At 42.5% G+C, this 23,685-nt stretch overlaps 2 protein-coding genes across 2 annotated transcripts in view; one reads left to right on the top strand and one right to left on the bottom strand.

Annotated features, from left to right (window-relative positions):
- ythdc2 (YTH domain containing 2) overlaps positions 1-8,656 on the top strand; it is a 35,757-nt gene extending 27,101 nt beyond the window's left edge. The window contains exons 29-32 of the mRNA XM_083782086.1: positions 1,565-1,718; positions 5,605-5,778; positions 6,455-6,643; positions 7,105-8,656. Of these exons, the coding sequence (XP_083638212.1) occupies positions 1,565-1,718; positions 5,605-5,778; positions 6,455-6,643; positions 7,105-7,242 (655 nt within the window). The 3' untranslated portion in view covers positions 7,243-8,656. The remainder of the gene's footprint in view (positions 1-1,564; positions 1,719-5,604; positions 5,779-6,454; positions 6,644-7,104) is intronic.
- Positions 8,657-11,998: 3,342 nt separating this feature from the next.
- LOC310871520 (retinol dehydrogenase 12) lies at positions 11,999-17,386 on the bottom strand (the record flags this gene model as incomplete). The annotated part of the gene is made up of 7 exons (XM_083783088.1): positions 11,999-12,101; positions 12,886-13,078; positions 13,423-13,632; positions 14,831-14,935; positions 15,522-15,677; positions 16,904-17,019; positions 17,364-17,386. 7 exons carry the CDS (start codon positions 17,384-17,386, stop codon positions 11,999-12,001), a joined length of 906 nt encoding a protein of 301 aa, XP_083639214.1.
- Between the last annotated feature and the right edge of the window lie 6,299 nt (positions 17,387-23,685).

Genomic DNA, 23,685 nt, shown 5'->3' with positions numbered 1-23,685 from the left:
CTGGTCTGTGGAACTGCTTGAAGTCATCACTAATGCATGTTGATTTGTTGGTTGGTAGGGTAATATCACTTCCTTTCTTAAGGTCTTGTGTTTATGTGTCATACATGGTTGTGATGATTAAGGGCTGTATTTGAAACCATCATAAACATTTAGTGTATTTAAACAAGCACCCATTTTCATGCAATTGGTACTCATTAATGCTCATTATAAGATGGAACCATTACCATCTACTCACTGAATTTCTCAATAGGCCTGAAAATTAATAACTGGGCCGACCTGAAAGCCTGAAAAAACATGACAAAAAAAAAAGATCGCCAGGAGGCTGAGCCAGTCGCTCAAATAAGTGTGAGGATTTACGGACATAATAGTTAGCAAAATGGCAACTTCACATTTAAAAAATATATATATATATATTAAGGCTGTCAAAAAGAACGCGTTAACGGCGTTAATTAATTGCGTTAAAATATTTAACGCAATTAACGCATGTTAGTGTTCCCCTAACATGCGCCTGTGCGCGCGGCTCAGGAACATCCAGAGCATAACAAATCTGTCACTGTGTAGCACACAGTCATGATTGAACAACACCAGAGAGATGTAGTTGGGTTGCCAAGTGGTTTGATTCTGTAACTCTGTTGCGTTACTTTGTCTGCCTAGCAAAGCCCCATTAGGCTACACTGCACATACACTGCAGTCACACACACACACAGGCCTCGTCCAGTTTTCCTCCCTCCTCTGCACGCATGCACACACACACACACACACACACACACACACACACACACACACACACACACACACACACACACACACACACACACACACACACACGCACACGCACACACACACACACACTACTAGTGTTAGCTATCAGCGCGCTGCAAGAATCACTCGGGTCTGTCGCAACTTGTGGACAGTTTGAAAATGCGGGTCCTACGTGCATTAAGCCATTAACGTTTGTCCGGCTGGTTTCATTTTGTCCTATGCGATTACGTGAATCAGCATGGCTGCGCCTGCAGTAGGCTATTACCAAAACAAACACATGGTACTTTTGTGTCTCACATGGAAAGCAACTGAAAACGATATATTAAAGGATATATTAAAGACAGTTCCCCTGTGCTGCTGTGCACAGCGGAGATAATGCACAACTCCAGGTACGAACCAAAACACTGACTGAAGCTGATTCACGACTAACTATCTCCAGACTAGTCCTGCAGTCCCGCAATGAAGGAGAGACAATCTCGCCTCTCACTACAGTCCACTACAATGCCATTCTAGCCTTAAAACCTACATTTATATGTTATTCAATAATTACTTTAGCGCAAAATATAGGCTTTTCTATGGGTTTGAAGCTGTGATTAATCTGATTAAAAAACGTAATCATTTGACAGCCCTAATATATATAGCACCTGACGAAGCTCACGGCGAAACGCGTCGTGCTAATAAATAAGTTGATGCAGTAAGTTTCTGTTTGTCTCTGTTCCCTGGAGTGTGCAGTCCCTTCCTTGGTTTTGGAAGGTTTTTCTCTTTTTGAGATTAATTGAATTAAAACTGTCTACTTCCCCAGGCCCTCCAAGCTGTCCCCAGCCTCAGGGTTGTCACTGACCAAGCTGTCCCCAGCCTCAAAGACCAAGCTGTCCCCGGCCTCCAAGCAGTCCAGCAGAGACAAGGCCTTGCTGCAGTCCAAACACACCAACGATCGCTCGCCTGCCTCTGGAAAGGTATCCAATTCTGTTCAATTCACAGCACATTGTATTGTCAATAAGGATGGCCACCAAAATGTGGTTCATGACATGACTAGTTGGAGCTTGTAGAACTGCCATTTTTGGCATTTGACACTGTTGTATGACAAGGTATAAATCATGCTTCACAGTTCACTTCAGGTATGCTGTACCACATCAATACATAGTCAACATAGCTGACAATAATAAATGGAAGTTTATTTATTTATTAGACTCTTTCACGCAGAGCATGTGAGTGGACATGAGTGGGGAGAAATCCGGCTCCGTGCTCACAAAGCTACCAATTGGAGCACCAGTTTTGGACCACAATGCATTATTTGGAGACAAAATGCATCCTTTTAGAGACATACAGGTCGATTAACCAGTTCCAATAATATTACATATAATATTACAGTTTTATGAGCTGGGGGCGTGTGGTATGTCATATAGCAATTTTGGGCATGTTAAGAAGCGCTTTCGACACCCCGTGGATTGCGCAAAACGGCCTTGAATTAGTCATGGGAGTGTTTAAGGAGTGTTTGAGACGTACCCAATCAACATGTCCGTACTATTCTCTTTACCAGTCAGCTGATGTCACATACGGAATGCGCACTTTGGGGATCGTGGTATTACATTTCTTCAGGCTGGCGCCATAGAAGACATGACATATGACTTTTGTCACATTTGGGTTAATTATTCCTATTGCACTGCATGCTGTCACCTTTATGCCTCAAAATAATTTGTTTCTATTGAAAAACACCAGTAAAATTATATTTTAATTTAAATTATAATTATATTATATTTGAAATGAGTAATGAGTTGAATGCGTGGTGCGTAATGCTGTGGCCCGTGATGGTATATGGTCTTCGCTCGTAGCATTTTATTGAAGAAGACTTGAATCGGGTGTGATGCAGCGTATGAAAGCAAACTTCCCAAGGATTATGGAGATGTTTTTTATTCTTTTTAAAGGTTGAGAAATGAAAGAATTATGGCCGTTTCTAATCTCAACATTTTACAAAAAAAAAGACGCAACAAAAGAGCTGTTGCCATGTCTCATAGAAACAAGTAAATAGGTCTATAAAAATAATCCCAAAATAAGCGCATATAACAGGGTTCTGTAACCTATTTTAAATGAAGTGCCATGTTTTTATTTTCTAGATAGTGAGTCTGCCATATCCAGATTCATTTTAATGACACCAAATTAAAATAAAAAAACATATATTGATTGTCCACAAATATAAAGTTCTTTCTTCTTTTTAAATATATTCTTGCACGTTGTTATAATGATCATTATATATCCCCCTGCAGTCAGAGTTCATAGTTTTAATGAATGAATGTGATGCATTGTGAGCTGGTAGATCTGCTATTTTCAAAAGTAATCTTGGAAAAATGTAATTACATTTTTGGATTAGCCGTCCTTAGTTGGGCAAATGCATTCATCTGGGGATCCTTGACATGGGAATGTGCTGTGTGAGGATCACTGGTTTAAACAACATTAGGAGAAAAGCCCACATAACTACTTTAGAAACAAGAAAAGCAACCACAACTAGTACAACTACCAATATTTACAAGCAACTTTACAGAAAAAGAAACCGCTTATAATAAACAGACATGGCAACACTCCAGCAGCCTCCCAGAGCCGCTCAAGTGTAAAATCAAACAGTGCTTTTTGCATTTATGAGGTGGTCAGACCCACGTCTAATCGTTATGCGCAGAGTGTTTTTAGGTCAAGGGGCTTAATAGCAAATTGCGCAAAGCGAAAATAATTAACATATGGACACTCCCACAATGCTAAAATATTCAGGAACGTGGTATGCCATATGTGTGTGCCTTCAACACGGGCCGATAAGGCTTTCATAATACGATTGTGCGCAGAGCGAGGCCAATTTATGTATTACCCCATTGTAAAACGGACCTTCAAAATCCAGCCCATAGAATCTATAGTTTTGATCTATTAGATCCTAGAACAGGGGTCGGCAACCGGCGGCTCTAGAGCCGCATGCGGCTCTTGAGCACTCCCCTGGTGGCTCTCTGTAGCATTACAAAAAAATCGATGAAAATGTATAAAGTTTATTTTTTCACATTTTTATTTTTCATTTATGGTTTCTGTAGGAGGCAAAACGTGACAGAAACATTCTTAAGTTTCCCAAATTTGTAAAAATGTGTAGAATAAATATTAAGTTTCAATAATGTCAACTAAAATTCGCGTCATAGCATGCGACGCATGCTGCGCGCCAGACACTATTATAAACAAACCGGTGGGTGTGTGAGGCTGGTGCCTGCTACGCTATGGCTTCTACAGGGAGAAAAAGAAAGATAGCAGACGAAAACAGAGGATTTAACAATTCGTGGACAGACGCTTATGCCTTCACAGCCAATGCAGATGGATTTCCTGTATGCTTGATCTGCAGTAGCCCATGACGCAACAGCAGCCTGTTTTCGCAATCGCAGTCCAAACGTGTATATAAACATTCCGATTTCAAATATAAGGTCCTCGCCACATGTGCCACGGGGGTTAGAAATTTGCTGGTACAGTGATTAGCATTGCTGCATCCCGCGTTGTTTAATAAAAAGCATTTTTATCCGAGCGCCCCGGCTACTTTTCTCAAACGGGGTTGGGAAATCCACAGTTGCACACCGGTTGGGGGCGCGTAGTTGAAAGCCAATGGCAAAATAACAGCTCGGATAAAAATGCTTTTTATTAAACAACACGGGATGCAGCAATGCTAATCGCTGTACCAGCAACATTTTAACACCAGTGGCACACGTGGCGAGTACTTTATATTTGGAATCTGAATGTTTATGTACACGTTTACAATGTAAATGTAGCGATTGCGTAAAACAGGCTGCAGTTGCCATGACGCACCATGGCTAAATCTGCAGTGACAAACTTATCAAACAATAAATAAAACGTGGCAAGCCGTTCAGACGGTGACTACAGTATATGAAGGAGTCATATAGACGTTGAAGGAGTCATATAGACGTATTATCTCCCGTGTTGCAACGAAACTATAGCAGCAGCCAGCATGAGTGGTGGAGTAAGCTGCGATCCACTTCTTAAAAGTTAGTTTGCTGACTTTGCTCCCTTCTGCTTTCTTCAGCAGTTCTGCGACTGCAACAGCCCTCTTTCTCTCATTCATGCAAACTTAGCATGCTTTCCCTGGAAATGTCTTTCAACGTTACTTTTTTATTGTTTGATAGTTTGTCACTGCAGATTAATAAGCATACAGGCAAATACCGATATTGTAAACCTCCCAAAACACGACACACTTGTGTGGAAAACATGGAATGCTCTTCCAGACAATTACGGAAGCGCACTCGCCTATATTAGTTTGCATTGCACAGTGCGCTCAGTGCGCTATTTCCGAACGTGCCCGTAATGAAAGTTAAACCATAGCGCACTTTTTATTTTGATAGATAGGCTAATATCCACTTGCAGCCCTTTTGTCTTCATTATATAAGCATTTTAAGGCTTACATTTTTGCGGCTCCAGATAGATTTTGAATTATTTTTTTTGGTCGAAAATGGCTCATTCAACATCTTGGGTTGCCGACCCCTGTCCTAGAACATCCCCATGAACACTGTGTGGATGCACCATGGACAGTAAAACACGCCAAATCAAAGTGTCCGTTTTACGTATGCGTTTTCTTTTTAACAATTTTAACACCAGCATCCCTATTCTGGGGGGAACATTTGCCAACAAATAGAAGATAGACATTGGAAGGGCTTCAGCCGCATCACTGTGGTTGAAATAGAGTCGAGTGCCACAAGTACAGAACCAAATAATAGTGCAAGGTATGTTTTACTAACTATAGAAGGTCCAAGTGGTTAAAACCGCATATAGATTTGCTGTCAAAATGACCAGTGCCTTATGTGTCTTTGCCAGTCTGCAGTGTGTTACTTCGTCATGAAGAGCGGCAGCCTGCGTCACATAGAGACGTCTCAGCACAGAGGTGTCTGGTCCACCAGCAGCAGCAACCAACTCAAACTCAACACGGCCTTCGTCCACAGCCACGCAGTCTACCTGGCCTTCTCTGTGCAGGGCTCTGTATACTTCCAGGTGACACACGCTATACAACTCTCTTTGTGTTTAAAAAAAGGTCCCCTATAACGTTTTCATATCAAGCACCCCCAAATTGACACTAATTAGCCAGCGGACCCCCATTTGAAAAGATATGCCAGGGACCCCCAGTTTGACCTGGATTAGGCTACGGACCGCCAATTAATGGCATTTTTATCTCTGGGACCCCCAATGTATATTGTAAAATAAAGCAATAAGCCACGAGAGGTCTCAGGTTACCGGGTATTTTACAATGGCTGGGGCACTTCTCTGAGAGTGCACAAAGAGTGTACAAATGGTACCAAATGGACCCGTTCCATTTGTACACTCTCAGAGTTACAGACCCATAAGGGTCCAGTTGGTTCCAAACTATCATTTAGCTGGGGACCCCTGGCACTCCCTCAAGGACCCCTGGGTGTCCCCGGACCCCACTTTGGGAACCACTGCCATATAGGACAGTGGTTCTCAACCTTTTCAGGCCCTGACCCCTGACACCCTCTTGGAAAGAGTAGCGTTTCGTTTAGTCAGTGTGATCTCTGGTCTAGAGGGGCGGGTGGATCCTATTGGTTCAGCGATCTGAGTGCCCGGCCCCCGACCCCCCTCCCCTCCGTCACCATAATTGGCCTCTATATTATTGACCTGGCTGCTTGTCTCTCTCACGGGTTGTTTACGTCAGGGCTACGCTCGCATGACGTCGGGGATCAGCGAGGAGCGCTGTGAGGACTGGAGCTCCTCCCCCTCGGGGCCGGGAGCGGTGTTTGGCGTGGAGTGGATCCGGACGGAGAGCCTGCCCTTCCAATTCGCCCAGCAGCTGCTCAACCCCTGGAACGACAACAGGAGGGTCCAGCTCAGCCATGACGGACAGGTCAGTGAAATATGCACCCAAGACCTGAGGGCCGATTCTACAAAATGCCTTCTACACCGGTAGTTCTTAAACTTTTTCATATCAAGGACCGCCCAAAATTAACATTTAACAGTTGGAGCGCTTGGTTGTGAACAGATCTTAACTCTGGCATATTTACATTTCAGTTCATGTAATGAAGTATTAAATAAAATACTAATAATATTTGCTTTGTACTCTCTTTTATCCCGACAATTGATTTCTCCCCACATGCATTTCTGTGTATTGCCACTTATGTTGAATCCTGCTGGCTCACCTGCCAGTGAGGAGCCCCCACCGGGAGGACGTCGTAGAGCCTCCCTGCTTCCCGCTCGGCTTGCCTCCCCCAAACACAGGCCAATTGAGTTTGTATAATAGACACTCGACAAAGCCGGATGTGCCACTCCGAGCGCTATTTCATTGTCCTTTTTGTCTGTCTCGTCTAGGAGTTGGAGCCTCAGGTTGGCTCTCAGCTGCTCCAGCTGTGGGAGAAGGCGTACGGAGGCCAGCACGCCGACGGAGTGAACCCACAACACAGTGAAGCCACTTTCCCTGAAGACCTGTCCGCTCTGAAGATCCACTGATCATCTACAATACAAACACAGCACACCACAAGGTCTCCCCTAGAGACTCTATGCACAGCAGCCACATTGGAAAGGAATTATGCTAATTAAGGCCGTGTTCCACCTGGTTAAACAGAGTCAGAGTGCTTACATTTTATGTTGGCTCGCTAGTGGGAACACTGATCTCAATTTGATTTCAATTAAATCTTTCTAAATTTTGTCTCGGTTTTGGGAGAGTTCCAAATGGGGTTCCATTTGTACACTCTCAGAGTTATGGGTGGTCCATGAAATTAGAGACCCCAATATGTCTTCTGTGCGTAGAGCCTATTTGACCCCCATCTGCAACACAAACCACACAACACCACAGTGAATCCCCTGTCCCAATAGACCTGCGCTGAAAATGCTACAATAAACAACCACGTCCATTTCCACTGACTACAACTACGGTACACAACAAAAAACACTCCCAACAACACACAGATTCTACAGTCAGACGTCACACTACACAGTACATGATGACGACATCCATTTAGTTTGCTGTCGGGTGGAAACCTTGTATGTACTGTTCCTTTTTCAGGAAATGTAAAAACATAGCCGGTGCACAAGCTCAACGCTTGTACATTTTCACTGTACGCCTCGCCATGCATGGCGTGGCTTTAGTACTAGATCGGCTATTTTTATTATGTTAAAATATTTTATTTTTTATTTATTTTTTCATAATGCAAATGAAACCGATATGTTGTTTTCACTGGACAGCAAAGATGTCCATCTACTCCAACCACACACCAGAACACGGCCCTCAATCCAGAGTGTTGTTTACTCTCCTCTTCATTCATGTTAAAATTGCTCCATAATGAAGATGCAGGAAGTCTTGGTGACCGTTTGTGTTCCTACGTTCACATTGTCCGATACAGCAGTGGTTCTGAAACCAAACCAAATTAATAGGTATTTGACTGCGGGACCCCCCCATCAGAAAGTAGAACCTCCCAAGCAAGATTGGTGTTCTTTAAATGTGTCAAACACATTCAAAGCTTTTCAAAGTTAGATTATTATCTACAACCTCACACATTTTCAAATAGCTGCTATTTTCAAATAGCAGATTTATCTGCGTTTGGTTAAACTGATTCTGATGGCGCTGTGTTAACTAGTTTAGCTGGGGCCACCCCAAAGGACCCCTGGGGGTCCCTGGACCGCACTTTGAGCCAGTGTTAATATTCTATTCATGTTCAGAATCGTGTGCATCCAAGTTCCATGGGTTTCATATTTTGATATTATTTTTGTATTTTTGCTGCTGTTTGGTGATGTTTTTGAGTAATAATAATACATTTATTTGAACTTCGTATATTTAGACCAATGTGACAATTCTTTCTTCATTGTTTTGTAAAAACATTTCTGTAATTTCGCTGCTGTTCTGCTGCTGTTATTTGAATAATAAAGTTAATTTAACACTGAATCTTAGACTGACGTGACAATTTAATCCGTTCATTCTTTCTTGCCCCAAGGCCTGCTATTTTTTTTTTTTTAAATGTATCCCCGATTTTGCAACCCATTTTTTCCACCCAGTGTCAATTATGTAATGTAATCCTGGGCGCTACACTTCCTCTGCCAACCTGGGGGGGCAGTGGACTGACCTCATGCTTCCTTCTATGCATGAGGAGTCCAAGCTGCTTCTTTTCACCAGACGGGGGAGTTTACTCACGTTACTCCGACCAGTTCCTTTCCCCTCCATCAGTCATGCCAATTGATTTCTCCTCCCACACATTTGTGTGTTGTCACTGCTGTTGTATCCTACTGGCTCACCTGCGAGTGAGGAGCCCCCACCGGGAGGACGTCGTAGAGCCGATCGTCCTACTTCTTCGGCCCAACACTCCCTGCTGACATGCTACGCCCCCAGCCTGTGAGTACATGCAATGACCGACAGATCTGAATGGTTTTGGTCAAACCGGTACTTTTGGCTAGAATGTCTATTGACGTTTTCACAATATGAAAGCATACTGTAGGTATAAAAGCACGTGTGTGATTTGAATAAAGTTCTGTGATACAGTAGTTCCATTAAATTTTTTCCCCTTGAAAATCAATGCAGTTCTGATAGTACTGAAAAACAAGGAAATAGTTATATAGCTTGATTGTGCATTACAGGGTTGAAGTTATACAAGCACAACAAATGTGCCCGTCAGTTATACAGTGTAACATGCACAGAGACCAAAGTTAAATGAGTCTGTCCTTATGTACAGTGTGCGTACGTACATACAGTATGTCCAACAAACGGGTGAGCTTGTAGATCGGATGTTTCTGCAAATGTTTGCATAATTTGGGCTGTATGTTTGCCTATTATGGCATGGCCAGTAGACTGTGGTTTGAATTGATTGACTGACAGGTTTGTTAACACTACAGGTACTAGTACCTGTAGTGTTAACAAACCTCTTATCCAGAGTGACGTACACGTGCAAGATCACATAATACAAACAAACAAGGTAAATAATAATACTAATTCAATAGAGATACATACACAGGGTTAACATACAAGAAGACAGGCAATAAAATCATAAAATAATGTAAAACAAATATATAACTTTAACTTGCATAACTTAACCCACATGCAGAACATACAGGCATTTTAGCCAGTGTACCCTTAATCCCTTAATCACAGAGGGGCTTGAAAGCGCTACAATGATACTGTTTGTCGATACATCCAGCCTTTTCATGAACTTAAACATTAGATTTCTTAGGAGTGCTTTAAAAGTCCTCACTCCAGCAGTGACAAACATCTGACTAGCACTGCCCCCTCTGGGTTTATTGTTTATTGAATGGATCCCCATTAGCTGACAGGGCGACAGCTAATCTTCCTTTGGTCCATATAAAATAAATACAAAAAGCACATAAATACATTCTACAATTTATTCTATAAAATTAAATACAACATAATAAGAGCAAATCACAACTTCCCCCGGGGGTGGTGACTCCGCCCTATTATGCGTTGTGGTGTCAGTCTATGAAGCGGTGTGCAATATGCCTTGAACAAGGACACTTTCACTTCGGTGGGCGTCGCTCTAAATGATGTGACGTAGCGCTGCACTAGGGGGGAGAGGAGGGGCCGGGGGTGACGGACAGATCGATGAGATCCAATCAGGGTGCGCGCATTTCTGAGGCGCGACCCTCCCATCTAGGCCAGAAATGTCTCTGCTTAGGTCAGGCTAGTGGAACAATGACTGAACTTTCGGCAATAGTGTTTGCTTGAGCGTACAACTTCCGACATTGTCTGTATTAGTAATAAAATGACCAAGATATTTAATCTTATTCCAGACCTCAAGACTATTGTCTCATAGTTTAAACATAGGAAAGTTAAGGCGTTTGTCCTCTTTAGTTCTACATATTAGAACAGCACTTTTGCTGGCATTACAGTATATTTTATATCATGTTGCACACCATATTTAGAGCACATTTCAAGGAGCTGTTGTAAACCAGCACTGACCACGAGGTCATCTACATACATCAGATTGTTTGCTAATGTTTCTCCTACCATGCACCCTGTGTTACAGGTTCTCAGTTGAGCAGACAAGTCATCCATATATACATTAAATAAGATAGAGGATTTGACACACATGGTATGGTGGGTGTACCAGTAGGCCAGGACCTTCACAATAAAACCACCAGACACTCCTCTGCTTTATTTTCATAAAGAGCTTATTATGGTTAATCCTATCAAAGGCACGGGAAATAATCACATAGAGTGCATAGAGAACAATGTAGCACCTCAATGAAACACCAGGTAAACCATGAACCTAGCATAGCATCTGTCTAAATGACATGCAGTACATTTGAAACTATAGGATACAAGGTGGGCAATATGGCAAAACATATTGTGTAACTGTATGTATATATCTCTGCTGTCTGGAAGAAACTGCCTAACTCCAAAATGTTAATTCTTCAAGAAATTAAAAAAAGATCGGTAGGACAGCGAGCCAGGCAACCACATACTATCTCTTGTACAAACTCTGCTGTGCATGTCATCACACACAGCTCCTGACCTAGCCTGGGCAGCATTCCTTTTCAGGTTCATGATCCGGTCGGGAGCGGATACGTTATGTTGTAGTCATTGTTTTGTAGTCATCAGGCCGGGAACCATCAATCTGGAACTTAATTTCCCAATAAAAGCTGCAGGCTACGGGAGAACGAGTCACGCTTTGATTGTTATTCTTCTGGTTTAAGGGAAAGGAAGTTCCAGATTGAGGGTTCCAGCCTGATGACTATGCGAGGCTAATCGATGCCTCCCTCCGGACTGGAGGGGTACAACAGGTTAACCATTTCAAGAATATCACAAATAATATATCCTATCACAATTTTTCTGGCAATTGTATAGGATTATTTAAATGTCCAGTCGAGGTAACACTAGCCTACAAGTAGGCTATACATGAATTGAAGGAATATGGGTTAAAAACTGAGACATAAGAAAAATGAAATCACAAGAACAGAAATAAATACTTTATAATAATCATGAAGTTAAAACATTTAAGGCAAAATGGAAAACATACAATGTATACAATCAAAATGCAAGTGAACCCATTAAGAGACCTGAGGCATGCAGATTCAAAAAATGTCTTCTAAATCCTAGGTAACTGTTTTCTGAATTTCTGTTGCTATAGCAGTGGTTCTCAAACCTTTTAATGTCAAGGACTGCCAAAATAATCCGTATTTGGCAATTTGCCTCTGATCTTCTAAAATGTTAGCGAGTTCAATCAGTAAGTGAACTGGGCAGAAACCTCGGCAGGGCAGGGCATCATTCCCAGTTGATTCCTAACATCTGACAGCTGAGTTCCCACAACTTCTCTGCCACGACGTCATCCCTGGATGCTCTGCTGCCACGAGACAACTTACAATCACTGAGAGAGCGAGAGAGAGACAGACAGAATGAGTTAGCTGTTAAATAGAACATGCACAGCTGAAATTGTGTTTTATTTAATTTGTGTCGAAGTATTGTGCACTTCTGATTCGTCTGAAGTGAGCATTTCTTATGTTCAGTCAATCCATACACAAGTCGATTCGGCTCTGTAGAGCCTACAATGTGACGTCATTTGAGGTTCGGGGGGGGGGGGGTTTAGTTTGTTTTGTCAATAGTTTCAGTCAGTTATCATTTGTTGTAAGGCCTCGTTTTAATTTTAATTTCAGTTAACGTTTTAGTTATTTTGTTAGATTTAGTTAAACATAATTTGTCACATTGCTAAAGTTATGGCCTATGTCATTTCTTTTTTCAGAAAACCAATACAAACGCCCAAACCCAAGAAGTTTATAAATATGTCTATTGACATACAGTAACATTGCTTCTCAGTTATGTAAATAGATTACTAGGCCAATCTGTATTGTATTGTAAACCTAATATATATATATATATATATATATATATAACCAAGTCACATTGTCTTTGACATAGACAACATAAAATGGCCTAGGTCACACTCTTGACATAAGAGTCGTCCTTGAGGGAGTTCCAGGTTGTAACCAAATTTACTTCATCAGAGCATTCACATCAAGTAAATTCAACTCACTTTATACAAAGGGTCAGTGTTCACCTACAGCTGAAATCTCGGGTCAATCCCCAAGGTCCAATCACTTGTATGTAAAACGTAACGTAGGCCATTACTTTAGGAAGGTGACCATGCTGTATACCTGTAGTAACCTCCACTCTGTGACTGTAGTCGTGGCTCCACGCTGGAGTAAATGGTGGTCTGAGCTCCCTGGCTCACTGTCTTGGTGAACGGTCTGACAATCTTCCAGGAGATGAGCAGAGCCAAGTTCATGTGTCTCTTCAGTTCTGTCCGCACAATACCCGGGTGGACCGCATACACTGTTACACCTGTACCTGTACCAGGGGGGACCACATACACCGTTATAGCCAGTGTACCGGGGAGACCGCATAGATCGTTACACCTGTACCTGTACCAGGGGGGACCACATAAACCGTTATAGCCAGTGTACCAGGGAGACCGCATAGATCGTTACACCTGTACCTGTACCAGGGGGGACCACATACACCGTTATAGCCAGTGTACCAGGGAGACCACATAGATCGTTACACCTGTAAAATATCCCTAGTCTAGGGGAAAATATCCCTAGTCTTTGTCAAAAATCCTTGAAAGTAGCACAACATTCCAATCTACGAGCTCACAAACACTTTAATAACCTTGCTGAGAATAAAACACTAACCCTGTAGCCTCCTGGCCATAGCTCTGGTAGACAGGATGTTAGCCAGCTTGCTCTGTCCGTATGCCGTCCTGGAATGATAGCTGCTCTCGCTGTTAATGTCCTCAAATTGGATCCGCCCCCAGGCATGCGCCATCGATGATAGGTTGATAATCCTGGAGGGGGCGGAGCTCTTCAGCAGCCCAATTAAGAGGAACGTTAACAGGAAGTGACCTAGCAACATGAGAATGAGAAGAACAATGCACTTGGGTCAGAACCACGACCATGGAATCCTCTTCGGGTTTCGCAACCCCTTCTACTAGTAGTAGGGGATAAAGTACAGTTTCAGACTGTGACAAAGCGGCGCCGTCTCAAGCGGGTTGCCGTGTCGAAAGTTGCAAAGTCGCTTAGCCGACTCAGCCCCGTTCGAGTTGCGACCCGATATGGACAGAATAGTAAATCATGTTCTGGCGAGAGCATTTTATCAGACTGCCACTCAAAGTGGCTACTGTGCCAATCACAGCACGTCCTTGCACATGTGCACTGGCCAATCCCAGCACGTCGTCCTTATGCAAACCCAAAGAAGATTCCATGCTTGGGTCAGAACCATCCAATCATGGAGTCTTGTCAAAGAACATTGAAGTCCTTGCCCTAACCCTAACCACCAACAACTAAACCCATACCTAACATAACTATACTAACAATTATGAATTAACCACCAACCACTAAACATAACCATATACTGTACTATCAAAAATCAATTAATTGGTTAATATATATATATCCATACCTATAAACTTAACGGTAACATGTCATTGTTCCGACTTCCCGTTATTCCGACCGATTACTAACAATATCCCTAACCCTAACCTAAGTCTTAACCAGCCACGTAGGTCGCTAACCCCAGTCTTAACCGGCCACGCCTCAGTCTTAACCGGCCACGTAGGTCGCTAACCCTAACCTCAGTCTTAACCGGCCACATAGATCGCTAACCCCAGTCTTAACTGGCCACGCCTCAGTCTTAACCGGCCACATAGGTCGCTAACCCTAACCTCAGTCTTAACCGGCCACATAGATCGCTAACCCCAGTCTTAACCGGCCACACCTCAGTCTTAACCGGCCACGTAGGTCGGACTAACTAAACTATACTAAGAGTGCAACACTTATGGAATACTCAAGGAAATACTTATTTTGTTGTTACTTTTGGGTCAATGTATTAATTTAAAGTAGCCTTGTAATAAGCGGGATAATATACAGTTCGCCGGTAGTTGTTTCGAAATAACCCTTCAGGATGACCTGCATGCAGAGTATAAATGCGACAAAACCTGAATCTGCATGAATTCAAGGCTTCACAGGGTGTAATTGATAGAAAATACGTTTTTTTGGGGTGTGAGCTACTCCTTTAATACTTTAAATAAGATTTTTGTTTCACCCAGGTGGTTGACTCCGAACTGCATTTCAAACCCATCAGCTGTTTTCATGTAGGGACACATCATGACTCCGGCGTTGTTGATCAGGATGTGGAGGTGAGGCTCCTCTGAAATGCAATACATAACTGATTAGACTGACATTCATGGCAGTGTTATCATAAACTCCACAACATATGTTTGGGTGTCCCCAGATGAATATCTTATTGTGCATATCTTATTTCTTTGTTTTCCCACTCAACAGTAAACAAACCAACATGCAGTATTAGTGTATACAGGGTATCTGCATATTTCTACAGTGACAATTTAATGATTTTCAAGACCATTTTAATACCAACATAGCCAAATTGTCAGTTATTACGTATATGTACGTAGGAGGCTTACATTGTGCAATAGCTGATCTACAAGCATGGGGCGCTGTGAGCTTGTAGTTCAGCTATTTTCACAATACTTATCTGTGGAACTGAGTCAAACTAAACGTAATGCCTACAATTGTGTCTGGGTGGGGGGTTTACAAAATAGCAATGTACGAAATGGTTTTTCTAGTTTATAGATCTACTATTTCTGCTTTATTTGAAAAATGTTCGAAAATGTATGGACATTTTTCAGTGTGGAAACGAAATTTTGCAAAAATAATTGTGACTATCTCAAATAATTATGAGTATGCGAATATGTAATAATTGTGACAGGCCTAACCCTTGTTGACGTTGGCAGCAAACTGTGTGATGGACTGTGTATCAGCCAGGTCCAGATCCTTCACCGTCACATTGTGGTTTCCAGAGAGCTCAATGATCTCATCCTTGGCTGTCTCTGCCTTCACCACATCTCTGCATGCTAGGATGATCTTCCCACCTGCAGGCACATCACAATAATAATAATAATAATAAAAAGCCATACGTTTTTGTTGTGACATACTACGTAGCTTCGGGGGAAAGATTTACATATTTAGATACCATAATATAAATGTATCCTTTAATTCAGGGGTGGGGGTAAGATGTAAATCTGGAGAAGTATAGAGTGTGGCTATGGAGATGATTTCAGAAACAAACGCCTTGATAAGAGAATAGCATGGATGCTACCCATCTTTATTTGATAAGATCATAGCCCATCCCTATTCTGAGAGGAACATTAGCCGGAGAAAAAAAAGAAGATCTACAAGCTCACAATGCCTTGCAGTGCGAGGCATTAGCGGCTAGCCTGTAAAGAGGTTTAGTGTAGAAGGAAAAAGGAGAAAACTAAATACAGAGCCAAATGTCAAGTTAAAGCCTGCTCAGTCGCGATGTGACGCATTGTGATCTTGTAGATTGCTATTTTCAAATAGCCGAAATGTATATAGGGCTGAAGTGGTTAGTGTATGTTTTGTAATCAAAATCTACAAAGTAACTAGTAGCTAAAGTTTTCAAATAATTGCAGTGATTACAATATTATTTGAATCTGAGATGTAGTGGCGTAGAAAGTAAAAGTATTGGAAATACTCAATAGGCCTAAGTACAAATACCTCAAAATTGTACTAAAGTAAATGGACTTACCGGTAGTTATTTTACACCACTGCCTAGAGGCAGGTTGATAAGACAATGAAATGGTGCTTACCCACCTGCCTCTCTTTTCCAGGTCCAGGGATAGCTGTAGCCTTCCCTATGTTGATAAGAAAGTTAATGCTACCTACCCAACTATCTTTGCCAGGTTCAAGGCTGTAGCCTTCCCTATGTTGATAAGACAATTAATGCTACCTACCCACCTCTCTTTGCCAGGTTCAAGGCTGTAGCCTTCCCTATGTTGATAAGACAATTAATGCTACCTACCCACCTCTCTTTGCCAGGTTCAAGGCTGTAGCCTTCCCTATGTTGATAAGACAATTAATGCTACCTACCCACCTCTCTTTGCCAGGTTCAAGGCTGTAGCCTTCCCTATGTTGATAAGACAATTAATGCTACCTACCCACCTCTCTTTGCCAGGTTCAAGGCTGTAGCCTTCCCTATGTTGATAAGACAATTAATGCTACCTACCCAACTCTCTTTGCCAGGTTCAAGGCTGTAGCCTTCCCTATGTTGATAAGACAATAGAATGTACCTACCCACCTCTCTTTGCCAGGTCCAAGGCTGTAGCCTTCCCTATGCCAGTGTTAGCCCCAGTGATGATGACCGTTTTACCATCCAGCCTGGCATCTGAAGACCACTGACCACACAGCAACCCTCTGAAACACAACTGCACTGCATCAGCAAGGATCCACAGGCTACCGCTGCAAGCTTGTACAGTAGATCTGATATTTTCACTTTCCATAGTACAGTGAAGTATATTGGACTTAACTGGGTAACTACATCATGAACCCTATTCTGGGGCAAAAACATAATGGCAAAAATTCCAGATCTACAGGCTCACGACAACACGGCGCAATGTGAGTTTGTATCTGATCTCATATCATATATCTCATACGGTACATGTAACATGTATGAGGCAGGGGAGCACACTTGCACTCAAACACACTTGCACGCACACACACACGACGATGAAACAATCATCACATTTTGCAGAGCTCACCTCAGTGTATAAATATTAGCCATTTCTCTCCCAGCTGGCCTACTGTTGATCAAATGTTTCAACAGTAACCTCCAGGCTAGTAACTCCAGAATGAATATTTCCAAGACCAGTAGCCTACATGCTGATGACTCTCCAGAAAGGTTTACTTCCACCACCAGAAACAGTTAGCTCCAGTACCAGAAACATTTAGTTCAACCTCAGAAAGGTTTAATTCACACTGGATGTAAGGCAGCCGTGTGCAGAAACTGTGCACATTGTTACAAACTCACCATTGTCCCTATTATGCGCTGATTAGTGAGTGCCTTTCAGCGTGTGTGTGTGTGTGTGTGTGTGTGTGTGTGTGTGTGTGTGTGTGTGTGTGTGTGTGTAATCCTTGCTAATCTGTGCTTCACACCACTAATCCATGCGGTGGCACAGTGACAGCTAGGGACATGCCAGTAGGCCTACAGTACAACGGTGCTAGACATACTGTAATATCACTTTGGCTTTAATGACTTAAACCCATCAGAGGTCTTCAACGTTCTCTCTCAGCTAAGGACCCCTTAAATGAGATAGAGATGAAGCAGGGACCCCCACTACATATCGTATACGATTGTGTTGCATATTAAACTTTTCTATAGATTTCATAGGTAGCTTCATACACAGCACTGCCATCAGTGTTGCGTAAATTAATGTTTTCTATTACCGGTAATATGCTGGATTCCTTTTCAGACATTTAACCACTTAATCACTCAATAGTTAGTAAACATGATCTTTGACTCGTACTCGTATTTGACGGAAATTGCTAAATAAATTGGTTCTATCACAAAGATTTGGTGGCTCTGTAGTAACTCTGAGGACCTCCTAGAGGTCTCAGGCGTCCTGTTGAAGACCCCTGTATCAGCTGCTATGCTCATGCACCTTATGTCTAAACCTCATGTATGTACATACTTATGGATAGGTTAGGTACATGTAGATACTCTTTCTTTCTTTCTTTCTTTCTTTCTTTCTTTCTCTCCAATAATTTGATAAAGTACACGTGCAAAGTAACTAGTAAATGTAGTGGAGTAAAAAATACAATATTTGCCTCTGAGATGTACTGAAGTAGAATTAAGGATTAAAGCATTGAAAGATGTACATACCCAAGAAAAGTACTTGTACCTCACAATTGTAGGCTACTTAAGTGCAGTACTTGAGTAATCTTAGGTCACATTCTCACCAGAGAGCTTTGCTGCAAATAAAACGAATCCTGCTGCGCATTTTAACAAAGTGCGCTTCGTTTGGCAGGTGTGAAGGCTCATTCGAATCCTAATGCGCAGCAAAGAACCGCATTTTACTCCGCCCAAAAACAGGGGTTTCGCTTCGCTTCCAATCGCACTTGACTACGATTCGGTGCAGGTGTGAATGCAATCCGCAGTCAATAAAGGAAATGAAGCAAACAATGTGGCGGGTGAGGAGCTGAACACAGTTGGAGACGGAGAAGGCATATTTTACGCAGCGCAAAGATGTCCCGTTACTGTGGATAGACGTGGTCGAATGAAGAGACTGAAGCCCTGATCGAAATGAGGACGTGTACATTAATCAATTGCTTAAGAAAACACATAAAAACACTGCAGTGTAGCCTATTATAGCCTACAGAATATTCTGTCTGTCTGTCTGTCTGTCTGTCTGTCTGTGCGTGCCGTAAACATGGAGTGCTGTCACTGTGTGGGGACTGGGGAGTTATATCAGTGCGCTCATGCAGCGCTGTGCCTCCATGCCCAAAAGAACAGTGTGTGCAGGCGGCTGCCTGCGTAGAGAGAGAGGGAAAGAGAGAGAGGGGGGGTCCCAGACGGCACGACACATGCACGTTATGAGTGTAATTTTATCACCATAAATTTCACTGTGTAGGCTAGTTTATGAATGGAACACGTTGATAAAGGTCCCCCCTGCTGCGTTTCCAATTGCTGCGAATGGCAGTGTGAAAGCAAACCGCATTCAATTAAATATGCAATAATCCCAATTTCCCCGCCCATACGCATTCGAGTCTACCGAAGTATTAGGTGAGAATGTGACCTTACTCCAGCGCTGACTGTGCAAATTAACAGCTTGAACATTGATCGTTCCAACTGGGTGCTATTTGGAGAAATATAAACTGTTATGTTTGCTCTATTGATTCCTTCCTGTACAATCATTCTCCGGCCACTGTGCAATGCAAATCATCGTGTTGTATCTAAAGAAACCATATTCCGTGAATATAAAAACTGCAATCTTAACCAAGTGTCTTAACCAATCACTGACTCTTTCCCTCTGCATCCTGTGAGGGAGGGCGGGGCTACAACAGACAAGTGTCAGTCACTGAGTATTCAGTTAACTTCTACTGTCCTGTTTATTGAACAGAAAGATGCATGTGATTCCACTGAGCAGTTTCCTCTTACTATGGATGTATACTCTGAACACAGTGGGACACACACAGACAGACAGACACACACACACAAAAAAAAGTCGCGACTAAAAAGTTGCGACAAAAAAGTTGCGACAAAACGTCGCGACGCGACAAAAAGTCGCGACGCGACAAAATGTACAAAAATGTACAAAAGTGTACAAAAATGTACAAGAATGTACAAAAATGTACAAAAATGTACAAAATAAAAAAAATCGACAAAAAAGTTGCGACAAAAAAGTCACACAGACACACAGACACACACACACACAGACAGACACAGACACACACACACAAAAAAGTTGCGACAAAAAGTTGCGACTAAAAAGTTGCGACCAAAAAGTCTCGACTTTTTGTTGCGACTTTTTAGTAACAAAAAAAGATAACAAAAAAAATGAAAGGCCTCTCGCTGAAGCCAAAACCCCAGATTGCAACCCAAGTAACGGGTTCTGTTGCTTCGGCGCCACCTGTGTCCACCACGGTGACGCTCAACCAGAACGGTGACGCTCAACCAGACGCTCAACCAGAATCGAGAAATTCTCCAAATACTGCACCATTGTTGAGATGGTTGTCGAAGGTTGCTGCAGGCCATCCTCTCCTGTTCCAGCTGACCATCGAGAGCGATGACTTCTGGGCCTTGCTGCTCAAGAGACACTTGCAGAGCCTGGGGAGGAGAGGGTAATTTATCAGTGGGGTAGAGGGTACCTATAGAATAGAACCACAGCCTGGGGAGGGGAGGGTCATTTTACAGTGGGGTACAGGTACATATAAGAACCACCACAGCCTGGGGAGGGGAGGAGAGGGTCATTTATCAGTGGGGTATCAATTCCTCTTTTAAACACACACACACAAACACACACACACACACACACACTATACTTTTTGTTTAATCAAATAATTGAGAAATATGGTTTGTTTTATATCGACAAATCAACATGACTTTTTATAATCAAATAAATCAATTAGTCTGATTAACTTTGTATGGCCTATTTAATACTTTCTGTGGCACACAAACAGTGAAAATAGCAGATCCACAAGCTCTACACCGCCCCACCCCCTCCTGGTGCTGCGGACATCGTGGTTCCTAAACACAATAAACAATGGGAGTGGGGCGGGACCGAGAAAGGCCCCTTTTTCTTTTGTTTCTCTTTATAATGAGTCGATGGAAGAAAGGTTACATTTTTCACAGTTCACTTTTTTGTGCTCTTATTACTCTTATATCTTATTATATCTATCTTTGAATTTCCATTGGTGAAAAAGTTGTTTTGAAAAAGTTTATTTAACTTTATTCATAAAATGTTCCTCCCATTGACAATGTATGGGAGTTTATCTCTAAATCAACCTCACTTTTGAAGCCTCATTACTCTGGCATACTTTGTCGTAGAAACGTGATTTAAACTTTAGCAAGCTCACATGGCTTTCGACTTTTTCGTGGTTCAAACCGTATTCGAATACGTTACAAGTTCTTTCCAATCGAATGCCGTTTCGCCTAATTAGTGCCCGCTTAGAGTGTGGGGCCTCCTCGAGTAGAGTGTGGACTGTGGAAACTGAAATTCTTCCCTCGGAAATCTACCAAACAAAATATGGTCATTTTGTAGCCACACTTGTCCTCTTTCACACAATGTGACCACCAAAGCACAGAGACATACAGAATGTGAACTGCAGCCCTTTAAGTGACACGAATACTGACCATTGTAATTATGGAATCCCATATTCTTCACTATATTAAGTGTGAATATAATTCATATAAAATAATACTCAACGGGGACTGGTTCCCTGGGTTTAGGACCCGCCGCAGTGGTGTCCGGTATAAGACTTAACTGCAATGTCTAAATCTCTGACACAATGATATCTGTGTTGTAAGGCCAAATATCGCTGTCACATACAGAAGGCAATGGAGTCCCTCGCGAGGTGCGACTAATCACTCTTTATAGGGCTTTTTGCTTGTCACGCTGACTGGACACTGTCTGCCAGTCAGCTGGATTCTTGTCACGATGACAATGCCAGTCGTCTGTATCCATATATGGAGTTCTACATTTGGCATGATCTCTGCACCAGATGTCTCTGTCGTCTCCATATATGTGTAATCAGTGGGACTGAACCAATACGTTTCTTAGCACCACCCCCTCAGCTCAGCATATAACGTAGCTAGTCAGGCATAGGGTGAGGCTGCGTATTACCCAGGTTGCCCACTTCCGGCGTCTGTTTAAGCTGTCTGGCGCTGCTTCATGTTTGTGTCCGCGTCGCCGTGTCGAGGTAGGCTTTAATTAATATAGTGCTGTCTGGTTTCTAGGTTGACTTATGTAGACAACTTCCCAAGTACTTACGTTTATATCTTCTCTTGTTAGACGTTGGTGGAGCTCTGACTTAGAGCGGACAGCCCTGTCATTGTATGCGTGGTGTTGGTATACACAGGCTGCTAGAAACAAAGGTAGGCTTGCCTCGGACGGCGACAGCACAAACAATCCGTTGAATCTAAGAAATGGTGTTCCAGTTATTTATGTCAATGGTAAATGGTAAATGGTGCATTTATATAGCGCCTTTATCCAAGGCGCTTTACAGAGATTGTGCATTACATTCACCCATTCACACACACATTCATACACCGATGGCAGCGGAAACCATGCAAGGCACCAACTAGCACATCGGGAGCAATTAGGGGTTCAGTGTCTTGCTCAAGGACACTTCGACAGCAACTCTGGGGGAGCCCGGGTTCGAACTGGCAACCTTGCGGTTACCATCCAGGCACTCTACCCCTGAGCCACCGCCGCCCAAATTGTATTCTAAGTACAACTAGAACAAGCACGTTAGACCCAGGATAAATGGTGATGCTAATTCAATGAGGCTAATTCAATGTTTGCTCTATTACAGGACTGGTACTGTTGAACCGCTGTTCTTTTTAAGTGGTGCAACCACTTCTACATCCAGCAATGTCCGTATCATGTCCGTATCCATCAAGAGCACGAGTGGTGTGCGCATAGTGAAATTGGAACGAGAGAAGTATGTGACATGGCTGCCACCTGCTGGACGCAAACGATACAGAGAATAAATTGGAACGATACAGAGAAGAAATTGGAATGATACAAATTGGAACGATACAGAACCAATAGACAGGAGTTGCACCACTTGGTTCACACTGGTGTGATTTTTTACCTTTTGTTTTGGTTTTTAAACTCTATGCTGCTACAGTTTTATTCTTTTGTATTATATATATATCTATCACTGAAATAGCCCAGGTGGCTTTAAACGAGTCCCTCATTGTTGTCTTGACCAACGGCTGTAATAGGCTACCCTTAAAGACAGACATATACTTGGTTAATGGTTATGCTGCAGACTGGCACTTGATTACTGCCCTTTTTGCTGTGTTTATGGCTTTTAGCCTTTTGATATTATTTTGCAGTGATCTTTGCTGTGTTTAAAGTGTTTAATGCCAATTACCTTTGTCTCAGAGTGGCTTCGATTTGCTGTGTTAACTGTGTGTGCGGAATTAATCAAATAGTACATCTCAGTACAGCTATTTACCCAAGTTATGATCTGACTAATTAAGCCTGTTGCAATCTATATTGGTGACATTTGGAAATGTGTTTATTAAATGCCAATACTGTGTACTTTGAAATAAAGTTCTATGTAGGGCCTACATGAGCAACCGACAATTATTGTTCACTCAAACTGAACACTTACCTTATGTATTCCGGGTCTCCCACCCTGTAATTGGGAGTGGCGTAGTATTACTGTGACATTAGGAGTACTTAGCGACTCCACTTGGTTACATATGGATCTCTCGTGAAAGAGAGTGAGAGCCTTTGTTACAGCCACCCCCAAATTTCCAGTGGAAATCTGTACAATATCAGACAAGAAGGCTTGAACCGTATACGTCGGCCCTTCATGCCACCCCATCGAAGCCGTGCCCTGTTTCAGTTT

This window comes from Protomyctophum parallelum (assembly GCF_964188405.1).
Source record: "Protomyctophum parallelum genome assembly, chromosome: 14".
Taxonomy (NCBI): Eukaryota; Metazoa; Chordata; class Actinopteri; order Myctophiformes; family Myctophidae; genus Protomyctophum; species Protomyctophum parallelum.
Note: the sequence above shows the minus strand (reverse complement) of the source record. Positions and strands in the feature narration are given on the sequence as shown.